Below are 14745 nucleotides of genomic sequence, written 5' to 3'. Positions count from 1 at the left end.
AGAGCTGCAGAATGCGGCAAAAATCACCAGACAGCAGCCGAAGGGGAGCCCTAACTTTATGTGAATGTTTTTTTTTTTAAATAATTTAAAGGGGTACTCCCTTACATCTCTTTTTTCTAATTACTTTTCTAATTAATATTTTAAAACCTTCAGTCTTCCAGTACTTATCAGCTGCTGTATGTCCTGCAGGAAGTGGTGTATTGTTTTCAGTCTGACACAGTGCTCTTTGCCATGTCAGTAACTGTCCAGAGCAGCAGCAAATCCCCATAGAAAACCTCTCCTGCTCTGGACAGTTCCTGACATGAAAAGAGATGGCAGCAGAGAGCACTGAGTCAGACTGGAAGGAATACACCACTTCCTGCAGGACATACAGCAGCTGATAAGTATTGTAAACTTTGTATATTTTGGCTGTCACAATTGATGTTTTTTAAATCTTGATGTTTTTGGTTTATGTTGTTCAGGTTTTCCTTCAGGATCAAAATGGTCGCCCTATAGTGGGTGAAGAGGTGGAACTTCAGATCGAAGGTGTTCAGGAAATTCAGAAAATACAAACAGATGTGAATGGAGGAGCCGCATATAATATAGACACATCCAGTTTCTTGAAACCAAACTTTACAATCAAAGTAAGTTGTATATAGCAGCTTGATGAAGGAAGCAGACGCTTTGGGGGCGATTTATCAAACATGGTGTAAAGTGAAACTGGCTCAGTTGCCCCTAGCAACCAATCAGATTCCACCTTTCATTCCTCACAGACTCTTTGGAAAATGAAAGGTGGAATCTGATTGGTTGTTGGGGCGACTGAGCCAGTTTCACTTTACACCATGTTTGATAAATCTCCCTCTTTGTGTGGGGATAGCTTAGCGTAGATTTGAACAACATTTTTGCTTGTAAATCCTTAAAGGGGTTGTACTTCCTAGAAAATCCACTCTCTAAGGCAAGCCTGCCAGACTGCCAGTGGGTCTGTCTATTGTAATTGGTCAGGTTGGGATTGCTGGATTAAGAGAAAAAAATTCTTTATGTAAAATTCTTAGTGTAAGAAAAATTGATTGTTTTTTAATATTTTTTTTTTCTAATGTATAATTTCATAAATCAGCAATCCTGGTGTTTTATTTTTCTTTCTTTTTTTTTTTACATTGTTTACCGGGCTGGAACAATATTGTTAAATTTTAATAGAGCGGACAATTCTGCACATTACGATATGTAATATATTTATTTATGTTTTTATTTGTATAGTGGGAAAAGCGGTAAGATAAATGTTTATTGGGGCTTTTTTAAGGGACTTATATCATGTATGCATTGCTCTGATTGCATATACTGATGATAGCATTGATCAGTATTATCGGTGATCTGTACATAGAGTCTGCCTGAGAGCAGACTCTACGCACAGGTCAAAGATCCAAGCAAGGAGGTAAGTGGCTTACCCCCGCCTGCCAGTACAAGTGATTGGGTCCCCCACAGCCATGCAGCCACCATGTCACTGACTACCTTACACGTTGCGATCACTATGCATCACAGCGTTTAAAGGGGTTTTCCCAGTGCTACAAAAACATGGCCACTTTTGCGCCACTCTTGTCTCAGTTCAGGTGTGATTTTCATTTAAGCTCCATTTACTTCAATGGAAACTGAGTTTTAAACCCCACCTGTCAGGACCAGTCACACCAAACACACAGAGACAGTGAGCCCTGAGCTCAGCCCCGCCCACTGTCCCTACCTAATTGCCGCAATCTGCCCTAAAATGGCAGCGGACAACTTGGCGGCGATCCCTGGCCTGGATAAGTGAAACAATAGACAAGACAAACGAACAAACACAATAAGAATGGTCAGCTATCCGGGTCACAACGGTCTGGCAGCAAAGGTACAAAATCAGGATCCAAAAGAGGAGTCGAATAACAGGCAATATGGTTGGGGGCAGGCAGCAAGCAAGGGAGGTCAAAAGATACAAGGCAGAAATCAGGAGAAGCAAAGAAACAGAACCACAAGCAGGCAGAGACTAAGTCAATAACCGGCAAGGCACAAGCAGAAACAGAAATCTTAAATAGGAGACCAGGAACCAAGTCCAGAAAGTGATAGGAGGGACCAGCTGTCAATCACTGAGGCAAAGGCAGGTTAACTGTTACATGACCAGAGCAAACTTAGCAGCACAGACACGGGTGGGGCAGGGAAAACAATTAGCAGACCAGAAGGAATAAGACACAGTTCAGACAGGGCAAAAACAAAGGCAAACAAAACAAAGAATAAATGGAATATTATGGCCAAAATCGCAGTCTCGGTCGTACCTTACGCACCGAGGACTGCGCCAAAGTTCCATTCATGACAGTACCCCCCCTTTTATGAGGGGCCACCGGACCCTCATTAGACGTACCAGGAGTGGGTGGAAAATTACCTCTTACAACACATGTTTGAACACCACTGGAGATGTCACTGTCCCGTCTCCCACTCATCAGCGGAGGCATCCAGGTGACTAACTAAAAGGTTCACTGACAGGTTCGATATCACCAATTATACTACTGGCATCTGACACCGACTCAGCTTCCATGTTGCAATTATTTAAGATTACAGTGTCATTTTTGGGTGAACACATAGATTTCACATTAGGTTCAGCAGAGCAACAATGCACACCCACACCACTTTGAGGTACCTGTGCGCCCAGGTGACTCTCCTGGTTGTCACCTGGACGCTGATGTTCTGGCCGCAGGGGACACTTGGGACAGTGGCAAATGAAGTGTCCGTCATCACCGCAGTAGAAACAGAGTCCATATAATCTCCGGTGTTCACGTCTGGTCCTGATGCCCATAGCTCCCAACTGCATGGGTTCAGCCTCGATGTAATCAGAGGGAAGGACAGGTTTTTTCAAAGACAGAGATGGAGAGACAGAAGGTTTAGAAACGTCAGGACCTACTTTCTCCTTTTGCCTATCCCTGAGCCTGCGGTCTATGCGTACCGTCAAAACCATGGCCTGCTTCAGGGTAAGGGGATCTGGATGACCTGTCCAGGCATCTTTAATGCCATCAGACAATCCCTGCTTAAACAATGCTTTAAGCGCAGCCTCGCACCACCCGGTAGTCACACTATGACGTCTAAATTCGGCACAGTAATCCTCGACTGGTCTCTTGCCCTGGCGAATGGTCAGTAACTGTGTCTCAGCTAGACCCACATGATCTGGCTGAGCATAGATGGCTCCCAGAGAAAGAAAAAAGTGCTCTAAATCGCTCCACTCCTCAGCCTCAGGAGGGAGTTTAAGAGCCCAGGCCTGGGGATCTCCCTGCAACAATGAGACAACAATAGCCACTTTTTCCTGCTCTGTAGGGAAGTGATTGACACGGAAATACAGCAAACAAGAATTCTTAAAGGTCTCAAACTTGTCTCTATTCCCCAAAAACCGGTCTGGAAGCAACATTGTGGCCTTAGCAGATTGCTCTACCACTGGGGGCGCCACAGCCCCAGCCTGATTAGCTGTAAGGACACGAACCTTATCAGCCAGCTCAGCTACCAGTACTGCCAAACCCTTCACTTGGGTGACTAGGTCCATGTCTATAAGCATATTGACCTGGTTATCCAGCTTGACTACCAGGCCTGACACCCCCTCCACCTGCATAGCAAGATCCTCTACCGTAGTCATGGAACCAGAGGGGGCAGCAGATATTTTGGGCTGGTTATTATGTCAGGACCAGTCACACCAAACACACAGAGACAGTGAGCCCTGAGCTCAGCCCCGCCCACTGTCCCTACCTAATTGCCGCAATCTGCCCTAAAATGGCAGCGGACAACTTGGCGGCGATCCCTGGCCTGGATACGTGAAACAATAGACAAGACAAACGAACAAACACAATAAGAATGGTCAGCAATCCGGGTCACAACAGTCTGGCAGCAAAGGTACAAAATCAGGATCCAAAAGAGTAGTCAAATAACAGGCAATATGGTTGGGGGCAGGCAGCAAGCAAGCGAGGTCAAAAGATACAAGGCACAAATCAGGAGAAGCAAAGAAACAGAACCACAAGCAGGCAGAGACTAAGTCAATAACCGGCAAGGCACAAGCAGAAACAGAAATCTTAAATAGGACACCAGGAACCAAGTCCACAAGATGATAGGAGGGACCAGCTGTCAATCACTGAGGCAAAGGCAGGTTAACTGTTACATGACCAGAGCAAACTTAGCAACACAGACACAGGTGGGGCAGGGAAAACAATTAGCAGATCAGAAGGAATAAGACACAGTTCAGACAGGGCAAAAACAAAGGCAAACAAAACAAAGAATAAATGGAATATTATGGCCAAAATTGCAGTCTCGGTCGTACCTTACGCACCGAGGACTGCGCCAAAGTTCCATTCATGACACCACCTAATCTGGAGACAAGAGTGGTGCAAAAGTGGCCATGTTTTGGTAGCACTGGAAAACCCCTTTAAGGGAGTTAACGACAGGCAGTTGCCTTTATTAGCTAGGGTGCCAGCCACACTAATGTGTGCACGACCGCTGCTGCCTGTTATTAGCTCTGGAGCCAGCCACACTAATGTGTGCACGACCGCTGCTGCCTGTTATTAGCTCCGGAGCCAGCCACACTAATGTGTGTGGGACCTCTTGCATTGGAGTGGTCCCACACACATTTAAAGCCCCTTCAGTCCAGGAACGTATATATACAGATTATGGCTATGTTCACACTACGCAAAAGTTCAGCAACGGCCGTACTTCGTGCGGGGTAGAACACTGTTTGTTGTTCTATGGGATCTTGGCCGGAGCGTATACACATAGTATACGCTCCGGCCGGGATCCCATACGGACCCGCAAAGAACTGACATGTCAGTTTTCTGCAGCTGCAATTCAGTGAATAGCGGCCGCAGAAAGACCTGTCGGTTTACACAATAAAGCTCCATTGTGTGCTGTGGGAGGTTCTGATGCGGGCACGTGCTGATGCGCCCACATCAGAACCCTGCGGCCGGAAAGATCATCCCGGCGTAGTATGAACATAGCCTATGGACGTAAAGGGGTTAAACATATTTTTTAAGAATTTTCGGTGACTTTTTTTTTCAAATTTTTCTTTTTTCTATATTATAAAATAATCCTGGTATCTTGCAGTTTTCATTCTGACCACAGGGGCTAAAACTAAGCTGAGACTTCCTGTTGTGTCTGTGGTGATAAAAGGAGGCTGCTGTAAAGTGATCTGTACAACATTGCAGCAGCTCCTTTTTGAATGACCTCTTCAAAAGTCACAGAGAAGGCTGAGTGATGTTTTACATTTTACATTAATTTCAAGAGGTCAGAGTCTGTCTATTGTTGTCTATGTCCATGAGTCTTCCTGTAAATTATATCACTAACTGCTTTTAAGAACAGCCCAGGCAATATGGCCGCCCCCATAGCAATGTACAAAAAGTGAAATAAAAAAAAAAACTACCGCCAGAAAATAGATCACAATAAAATAACAACTTTTAGTTGACACATTCCCTTTAAGCCTTACGGTGTATTGGAAAACCTGTATTACAAGAACACAAAAATCCTATAGAGATATATATTTTTCATAAATATAGCACTTACTGTAACATTTTGTTTGTTTTTGACAGGCCAGTTACCCGAATACAGATCAGTGCTATTCTCTAAACTGGAGAGGTCCTGACTACCCTGTCACTGAATACACAGTCTACCGCTTCTATTCACTGACTGGAAGCTTCCTGCAAATCATTCCTCCAAATGACACACTAAGATGTGGTCAAAATCAGAACATTGAGGTTCAATTCCTTCTGAGCACTGACGGGATTGATGCCAGAACTACTAAAGCCACGTTCTATTATCTGGTGAGTGTCTGAATGTTGTTCCAGAATAAACGTTCTCGTGATGGAAGCCATAAGACATCTAAAAGATGAGATGTTGTATTATCTAATATCTATAACATGTGTCACCTATGACATAGGAATTGTTATGGCTGGTCTTCCTGATGAAGAGCCATACATGGGCTACACAACACTGTAGTTATTATCGGAGACTATCCCTTTAAGTTTGGAGACACTCTTGGTTAATAGCAGATACATGGCCGCCAGTGTTATACATAGTCTTCCCTCCACAAGAACAGGAGGTTCTCTTCTGGAATGACTCTCCATTTAGGCTCAAAGTCAGGAGAGTCCCCCAGTAAAGAGGACCCCTCTATGGTGTCAACTAGGACATATAGGGACTGGGGGGGCAAGCGGGTTGTATTAATGAGATAAGGCTTCAATTTACTTTTCTTAAACGGGAACTATCAGCCCCTATTCCACATGGGATGCTGAGGGGGATGGTATGTCTCCTCCTTGCCACCTTGGCCCCATTCCCGGTCCGTTATCAGTGGCCAGTCAAGGGGCCCGCCATGCTCAGACTCTAAAGTGTCAGCTCAGCATGGCACATGTCTGTAGTGGGACCCCCAGGTGGTATCAGCACCCAAGAAGGTCTTCTGAGAGTTGTAGTTATTGTTATTCCGGGAGTTGTGGTCACAGATACATCAGTGCAGGATGGGACCAGGTCTGCATGTAGCTTCTGACGGGTACTTTATTTGGGTGCCCCCCCATGCTCAGTTCTATTGGTGGGCACAGGTACCTCAGTCCCATACTGGGGCCTGCACAGACTGCAGTACAGTCCTTTAGTGGGCCCTGGCATCTGTGTTGTAGGGCCTTCCGGAGAAACCAGGACACATGTACCGGATACCCGGGCGTACATATGTGTGTGCCTTCAAGGCAGAAAGGTGGAGATACGAATAGGTTATGGGGGCCCAAACACAGGGGCCCCCCTGCAGTCTGCGTCCGCCCCTGGCTTATGCTGTATACTTTACACCTTTACAGACAATGTCAAGATCACGGATTGTCCAGTCTGGATACCAAGAAGTTAACGTAACACGCGGTGAGTTATTTTTATTATATATATATTTTATTCTGTATATGGTTATTTATTCTTAGCGTTTATACTTTGAGCCTAGCCAGGGTATGTTTTGCGGATGTTCCTCAGGTTTCCAGCAAAAAAGCAAAAGCCACAGTAGAGGTCTATGGCGCTGTGCTGTACCCCGTTAAACGTAAACATTTTTATGTGGAGTTATTCAAAGTATTGTGTTATATTCTCCATTGGAAGATGGCTCTCCCTCCCTCTAGTTATTCAGGAACACTCAGGCAAACACAAGAAGATCATCAAAATTCCATGGAGAAGTTGTGTCTGGTTGGATTGGGAGAGAAGAACCCAATGTAAAAAGACGACAATACAAACTATATATTGTTACACGCTCAGCCGGCAGTGGCGGAACTACCGCCATAGCAGCAGTAGCCGTTGCTATGGGGCCCGCCTCATCAAGGGGCCCGGCGGGCAGGTCAGCCTGGGTGATGTCCCCTGGTTAGCCGTTCAGGACGTTTGTCCTGAAGCCAGCTAACCAGGGGAGAATAGTTTGCGCATAGAAGCCGGCCCACAGCCACCCACACAGGGCCCGGCATCACTGTCACCTGTACAGAGCACAGAGAGAGGGAGATAACCATCCGCGCTCCCCCGGCCACTGTGCGGCAGCGCTGATTGGAGGAGAGACTCCTCTTCTTCTGCAGCAGCTTCTGCTATCTGCCTGCACGGAGGATTCTGTGGCTTCCTGTGACGGATGGATGACCTCTGACCCTTTCCTGCCAGACCTCAGACAGTGACAACTCCTTGTGTAAGTATATTCTGTCACTGATAAGGGGGGGGGGGGGGGAGGGGAGATCATGGTGGCTCCTTACACACAACTATTGTCAGCAGCATAAGTGTGGGGTTTTACTTCTACAGGAGTTGTGACAGTGAAGGACTACAACTCCCAATGTGGCCTGCTGTCTGTGCCCCCTCCCCCCAAAGACTCAAATGAGGCACAGACTGCATAGAGAGACCACACTGGGAGTTGTAGTCCCACACAGTCTATATACAAAGTTACCCTTTGACTGCAGCTCCTGCAGAACTGAAAAGCTCATCCCTATGCATAATAGTCTTTCATGAATATGAATTGTCCCATTTTACTTAATTTTTGTAAATAGGGAGGGGGAGGGGATCAAAATCATAAAAGATAAATAATCATTTTTGGGATCACCACATGTGGAAACCTACAATGTATGGAAATAGATCCATATGGATCCTGTGTATTGATCATTGTACTCAGGACCAGAATTATTATATATTTTTTTTAATAGCCATATCAAATCCTATAAAATAAGGAGAGACTAATAATATTCATCTACCCCAAAATGGTACTATGGCGGTGTTATCCAGTCACAGTATGGCGGTATTGGTCATGTCTGGTATGGCGGTGTTATCCAGTCACAGTATGGCGGTATCAGGTCTGGTATGGTGGTGTTATCCATTTACAGTATGGCGGTATTGGTCAGGTCTGGTATGGTGGTGTTATCCAGTCACAATATGGCGGTATCAGGTCTGGTATGATGGTATTATCTAGTCACAGTATGGCGGTATTAGGTCTGGTGTGGCAGTGTTATCCAGTCACAATATGGCGGTATCAGGTCTGGAAAGATGGTATTATCCAGTCACAGTATGGTGGTATCAGGTCTGGTATGATGGTATTATCCAGTCAAAGTATGGCGGTATCAGGTCCGGTATGACTGGTATGGACTGACCGGGGGTGTGTGGGGGGCCCCATTGGAAAGTTTGCTATGGGGCCCAGCAGGGGCTGGCTGGCAAATTTTAGCCCGGGGGGCAAGTACACAGCACTGGCCCATGAGTAGCAGGCTGGCAGCCCATCCTTAAAGGACCACTCTGGCCTCTTACCTCTTACCTATAACATCTTCGGTCCTTCCAGTCATTTGTGACCAAATATCCTACTGTGCCCTGTGAAAGGGTCAGAACTCACTTTCCTGTATAAGTCTATGGGGCGGCTCAGTGATGACACAGAACGGTCCCATAGACAGATGCTAGGAAAGCTGGGTGACCTCTATCATACTGAGTACAAGATGCTGGAAAGCTGGGTGACCTCCATCATACTGAGTATAAGATGCTGGGAAAGCTGGGTGACCTCCATGATACTGAGTATAAGATGCTGTGAAAGCTGGGTGACCTCCATTATACTGAGTATAGGATGGTGGGAAAGCTGGGTGACCTCTATCATACTGAGTATAAGATGGTGGGAAAGCTGGGTGACCTCCATGATACTAAGTATAAGATGCTGTGAAAGCTGGGTGACCTCCATTATACTGAGTATAGGATGGTGGGAAAGCTGGGTGACCTCTATCATACTGAGTATAAGATGCTGGAAAGCTGGGTGACCTCCATCATACTGATTATAAGATGCTGGGAAAGCTGGGTGACCTCCATGATACTAAGTATAAGATGCTGTGAAAGCTGGGTGACCTCCATTATACTGAGTATAGGATGGTGGGAAAGCTGGGTGACCCCCGTCATACTGAGTATAAGATGGTGGGAAAGCTGGGTAACCTCCATCATACTGACTACAAGATACTGGGAAAGCTGTGTGACCTCCATCATATTTAGTATAAGATGCTGGGAAAGCTGGGTGACCTCCATCCTACTGAGTATAAGATGGTGGAAAAGCTGGTGACCCCCATAATACTGTGTACAAGATGCTGGAAAGCTGGGTGACCTCCATCATACTAAGTATAAGATGGTGGAAAAGCTGGTGACCCCCATAAAACTGTGTACAAGATGCTGGAAGGCTGGGTGACCTCCATCATACTGAGTATAAGATGGTGGGAAAGCTGGGTGACCTCCATTATACTGAGGATAAGATGGTGGGAAAGCTGGGTGACCTCCATCATACTGAGTATAAGATGGTGGGAAAGCTGGGTGACCTCCATCATACTGAGTATAAGATGGTGGGAAAGCTGGGTGACCTCCATTATACTGAGGATAAGATGGTGGGAAAGCTGGGTGACCTCCATTATACTGACTACAAATACAAGATGCTGGGAAAGCTGCCTGACCCTCATTATACTGACTACTACGCAAGATGCTGGGAAAGCTGGGGTTACTGTATTTTTACAATAGTTTATATCACTCGATGTACTTCTGTATATATGTCTCCTCTATGTACTCCTGTGTAGGTCTCCACTTGTATATATGTATCATCTATATACTTCTGTATATACGTCTCCTCTATGTACTGCTGTATATATGTATCCTCTATGTCCTCCTGTATATATGCCTCCTCTATGTACTCCTGTATATATATGTATACTCTATGTACTCTTGTATATATATATGTATCCTCTATGTACTACTGTATATATGCCTCCCCCTGTATATATGTATCCTCTATGTACTGCTGTATATATGCCTCGCCCTGTATATATGTATCCTCTATGTACTGCTGTATACATGTATCCTCTATTTACTGCTGTATATATGTATCCACTATGTACTCCTGTATATATGTATCCTCTATGCCCTCCTGTATATATGTATCCTCTATGTACTGCTGTATATATGCCTCCCCCTGTATATATGTATCTTCTATGTACTGCTGTATACATGTATCCTCTATTTACTGCTGTATATATGTATCCACTATGTACTCCTGTATATATGTATCCTCTATGCCCTCCTGTATATATGTATCCTCTATGTAGCAGGGACACATGCAGGCAGGGGCATTTCCGGGATAAGCGAGGGGGGCGGGGGGGGTAGCGGGACACATGGTGCCTCCATCTAGGTAGAGTGTAGTAGTGGAGGTATAGTGGATAATGGGTGTAGTAGTACAGGTAAAGATGAGGGGTGAGGTAGTACAGGTATAGATATGGGGGGTATTAGTAATACTGATGAGGGGGATTAGTAGTACAGGTATAGATGTGGGCTGTAGTAGTACAGGTAAAGATGAGGGGTGTAGTAGGAATAAAGGTATAGATGAGAGGTGACAGGGGCATACTGGGGGAAACTGGGGCAGCTGGGGATGACTGGGAGAGCTGGGGGTGTACGGGGCAAACTGGGGGGTGAGTGGGGCAGCTGGGGGTGACTGAGGGGGACTGGGGCAAACTGGGGTTGACTTAAGCGGGACTGGGGCAGTTGGAGTTGACTGAATGAGGACTAGGGCAGACTGGGGGTGACTGAAGGGGGACTGGGGCAGACTTGGGCGACTGAGGGGGGACTGGGCAGACTGTGGATGACTGAGAGGGACTGGGGCAGACTGGGGTGACTGGGCAGACTGTGGATGACTGAGGGGGACTGGGGGTGACTCTAGGGGGACTGGGGCAGCTGGGGGTGACAGAGGGGGACTGAGGCAGACTGGGGGTGACTCTAGAGGGATTGGGCAGCTGGGGGTGATTGGGGCAGGAGTGCACATATCCCTCCTCCTCTCACCCCGGCACACAGGTTCCCCTCCCGGCCACACGTGCAGGTCCCCGGTCTCTGAAGCAGGCCACAGGGACTGTAGAGGTGATAGCGTCACTGCCATTACTGGAGCTGTACAGCGGGATCGGGGGATGCAGATCCCGCTGTTCAGCTCCAGGACCCGAAGCAACGTTATCACCACTACAGTCCCTGCAGCCTCCTCCAGAGACCGGGGACCTGCACGTGTGGCCGGGAGGGGAGCAGGACGTGATATGTATAGCTGGGGTAGGTCAGTCGCGGCTCTGTTAGGCGGACTGCCGACCGCCCTGCACCTCACCTCCGGCCCGACACTCCACGCACCGCCGCCCGCCATGCACCTCACCTCCGCGCCGCCTGCTTGACCTGCACCTCTTGCCCGGCCGCCAACCCGTCACTCTACGCTGCTCCACCTGCAATGATTTTTTGTGAAAATTGAATTTACGGTTTTAATCAAAATTGATTCTAACCTTCTGGGCAAATTAATTTGATTAATCGCCCAGCCCTAACTCCTCTGTATGTATGTATCCTCTATGCACCCCTGTATATATGTCTCCTCCTGTATATATGTATCCTCTGTATGTCTCCTCCTGTATGTATGTATCTTTTATGTACCCCTCTATATATGTCTCCTTCTGTATATATGTATCCTCTGTATGTCTCCTCCTGTATGTATGTATCCTCTATGTACCCCTGTATATATGTCTCCTCCTGTATATATGTATCCTCTGTATGTCTCCTCCTGTATATATGTCTCCTCCTGTATGTATGTATCCTCTATGTACCCCTGTATATATGTCTCCTCCTGTATATATGTATCCTCTGTATGTCTCCTCCTGTATGTATGTATCCTCTATGCACCCCTGTATATATGTCTCCTCCTGTATATATGTATCCTCTGTATGTCTCCTCCTGTATATACATATCCTATATGTACCCCTGTATATATGTCTCCTCCTGTATATATGTATCCTCTGTATGTCTCCTCCTGTATATATGTCTCCTCCTGTATGTATGTATCCTCTATGTACCCCTGTATATATGTCTCCTCCTGTATATATGTATCCTCTGTATGTCTCCTCCTGTATGTATGTATCCTCTATGTACCCCTGTATATATGTCTCCTCCTGTATATATGTATCCTCTGTATGTCTCCTCCTGTATATATGTCTCCTCCTGTATGTATGTATCCTCTATGTACCCCTGTATATATGTCTCCTCCTGTATATATGTATCCTCTGTATGTCTCCTCCTGTATATATGTCTCCTCCTGTATGTATGTATCCTCTATGTACCCCTGTATATATGTCTCCTCCTGTATATATGTATCCTCTGTATGTCTCCTCCTGTATGTATGTATCCTCTATGTACCCCTGTATATATGTCTCCTCCTGTATATATGTATCCTCTGTATGTCTCCTCCTGTATATATGTCTCCTCCTGTATGTATGTATCCTCTATGTACCCCTGTATATATGTCTCCTCCTGTATATATGTATCCTCTGTATGTCTCCTCCTGTATATAAGTCTCCTCCTGTATATATGTATCCTCTATGTACCCCTGTATATATGTCTCCTCCTGTATATATGTATCCTCTGTATGTCTCCTCCTGTATATATGTCTCCTCTATGTACCCCTGTATATATGTCTCCTCCTGTATATATGTATCCTCTGTATGTCTCCTCCTGTATATATGTCTCCTCCTGTATATATGTATCCTCTATGTACCCCTCTGTATGTCTCCTCCTGTATATATGTATCCTCTATGTACCCCTCTGTATGTCTCCTCCTGTATATACATATCCTATATGTACCCCTGTATATATGTCTCCTCCTGTATATATGTATCCTCTGTATGTCTCCTCCTGTATATATGTCTCCTCCTGTATATATGTCTCCTCCTGTATATATGTATCCTCTATGTACCCCTGGTAAAGTCCAAGGTTGGAACAGCGGAACCTCCCAGGGATGCACAGTCTCCGTCAGGTGGGCCCACACCTGATACTCAATAGCGAAAAAGAAATGGTGTGGAGACAGCATCCATCCAGTGAAAAAATATTTTTACTTTATTTTAAGCCATTGCATATAAAAAGATTACCGACGTTTCGGCTCTAACACTCCTGAGCCTTTCTCAAGTGTTAGAGCCGAAACGTTGGTAATCTTTTAATATGCAATGGCTTAAAATAAAGTAAAAATATTTTTTCACTGGATGGATGCTGTCTCCACACCATTTCTTTTTCTCTATGTACCCCTGTATATGTCTCCTCCTGTATATATGTATCCTATATGTACCCCTGTATATATGTCTCCTCCTGTATATATGTATCCTCTATGTACCCCTGTATATATGTCTCCTCCTGTATATATGTATCCTCTATGTACCCCTGTATATGTCTCCTCCTGTATATATGTATCCTATATGTACCCCTGTATATGTCTCCTCCTGTATATATGTATCCTATATGTACCCCTGTATAGATGTATCCTCCTGTATATATGTATCCTCTATGTACCCCTGTATATATGTCTTCTCCTGTATATATGTATCCTCTATGTACCCCTCTGTATGTCTCCTCCTGTATATATGTATCCTCCTGTGTAGGTCTCCTGTATATATGTATCCTCCTGTGTAGGTCTCCTGTATATATGTATCCTCTATGTCAGGGAGGGGGAACCTTGGCTCTTCAGCTGTTGCAAAACTACAACTCCCATCATCCATGGACAGCCTATCGCTCTCCAGCTATGATGGGAGTTGTAGTTTTGCAGCAGCTGGAGGGCCTTGGTTCCCTCCCCCTGCCTTATGTCCTGCTGTGTAGATCTCCTCCTGTGTAGGTACCTTGCTTGCTGCAGACACCATCTTCTCTGTCTTCAGGCTCTTCTAGCCCAGTTGCAGAAGAACCAGCTGGAAGGAGAGAGCGGCCTCTGGTGGCCGGAGGAAGATACTGCCTACAGCAGTTTGCTTTATACCATAAGCCTCTTAGGCTTATAGAAAGCATAGTGGCCATACAGGGGGAGGGGCTTACCGGCATGGGGGCGGGGCTTCAGCGGCCGCTTCCATCACAGTCCGGATCCACCACAGCCACAGGTAAATATGACTGAAGAGGGCGGGGCTGTAAGCAGGGGAGGCACTGAGGACTCCAGCCAGCTGTCAGCAGCCATGCGGCCCTGACAGCTGGGGGAAGACCGGCCCGGGGGGCATATGCCCCCCTGCCCCCCGGCCCAGCCCGCCCCTGGGGCCCAGCTATTTCTAGTTACGCCCCTGGCTCAGCGTCTTATTAGACAAAGCGATTTTTAACGATAAACGATCGCGAATGAGATTGTTTATCGTTAAGCTGAAATCCTTCACCATATTACACAGAGCGATGGTCGTCAGTTACCACAATCGTTACTACAATCGTTTGCTCCATCTGATCCCAGCAAAAGAAGGAACGAATGCGGAATTACGGCCAATGAATGTG

The 14745-nt window shown here is 46.1% G+C and overlaps 1 protein-coding gene across 1 annotated transcript in view; it reads left to right on the top strand.

Moving 5' to 3' along the window:
• Positions 1-14745, top strand: part of LOC138799133 (ovostatin-like) — a 60002-nt gene that overhangs the window by 14431 nt on the left and 30826 nt on the right. The window contains exons 11-13 of the mRNA XM_069979945.1: positions 462-623; positions 5553-5783; positions 6798-6855. Coding sequence (XP_069836046.1) covers positions 462-623; positions 5553-5783; positions 6798-6855 — 451 coding nt within the window. The remainder of the gene's footprint in view (positions 1-461; positions 624-5552; positions 5784-6797; positions 6856-14745) is intronic.

The sequence above is a fragment of the Dendropsophus ebraccatus genome, chromosome 8 (genome assembly GCF_027789765.1).
Source record: "Dendropsophus ebraccatus isolate aDenEbr1 chromosome 8, aDenEbr1.pat, whole genome shotgun sequence".
NCBI classification, from domain to species: Eukaryota; Metazoa; Chordata; class Amphibia; order Anura; family Hylidae; genus Dendropsophus; species Dendropsophus ebraccatus.
The sequence above is the reverse complement of the archived record's forward strand: the minus strand, read 5'-3'. Positions and strand labels throughout refer to the sequence as shown.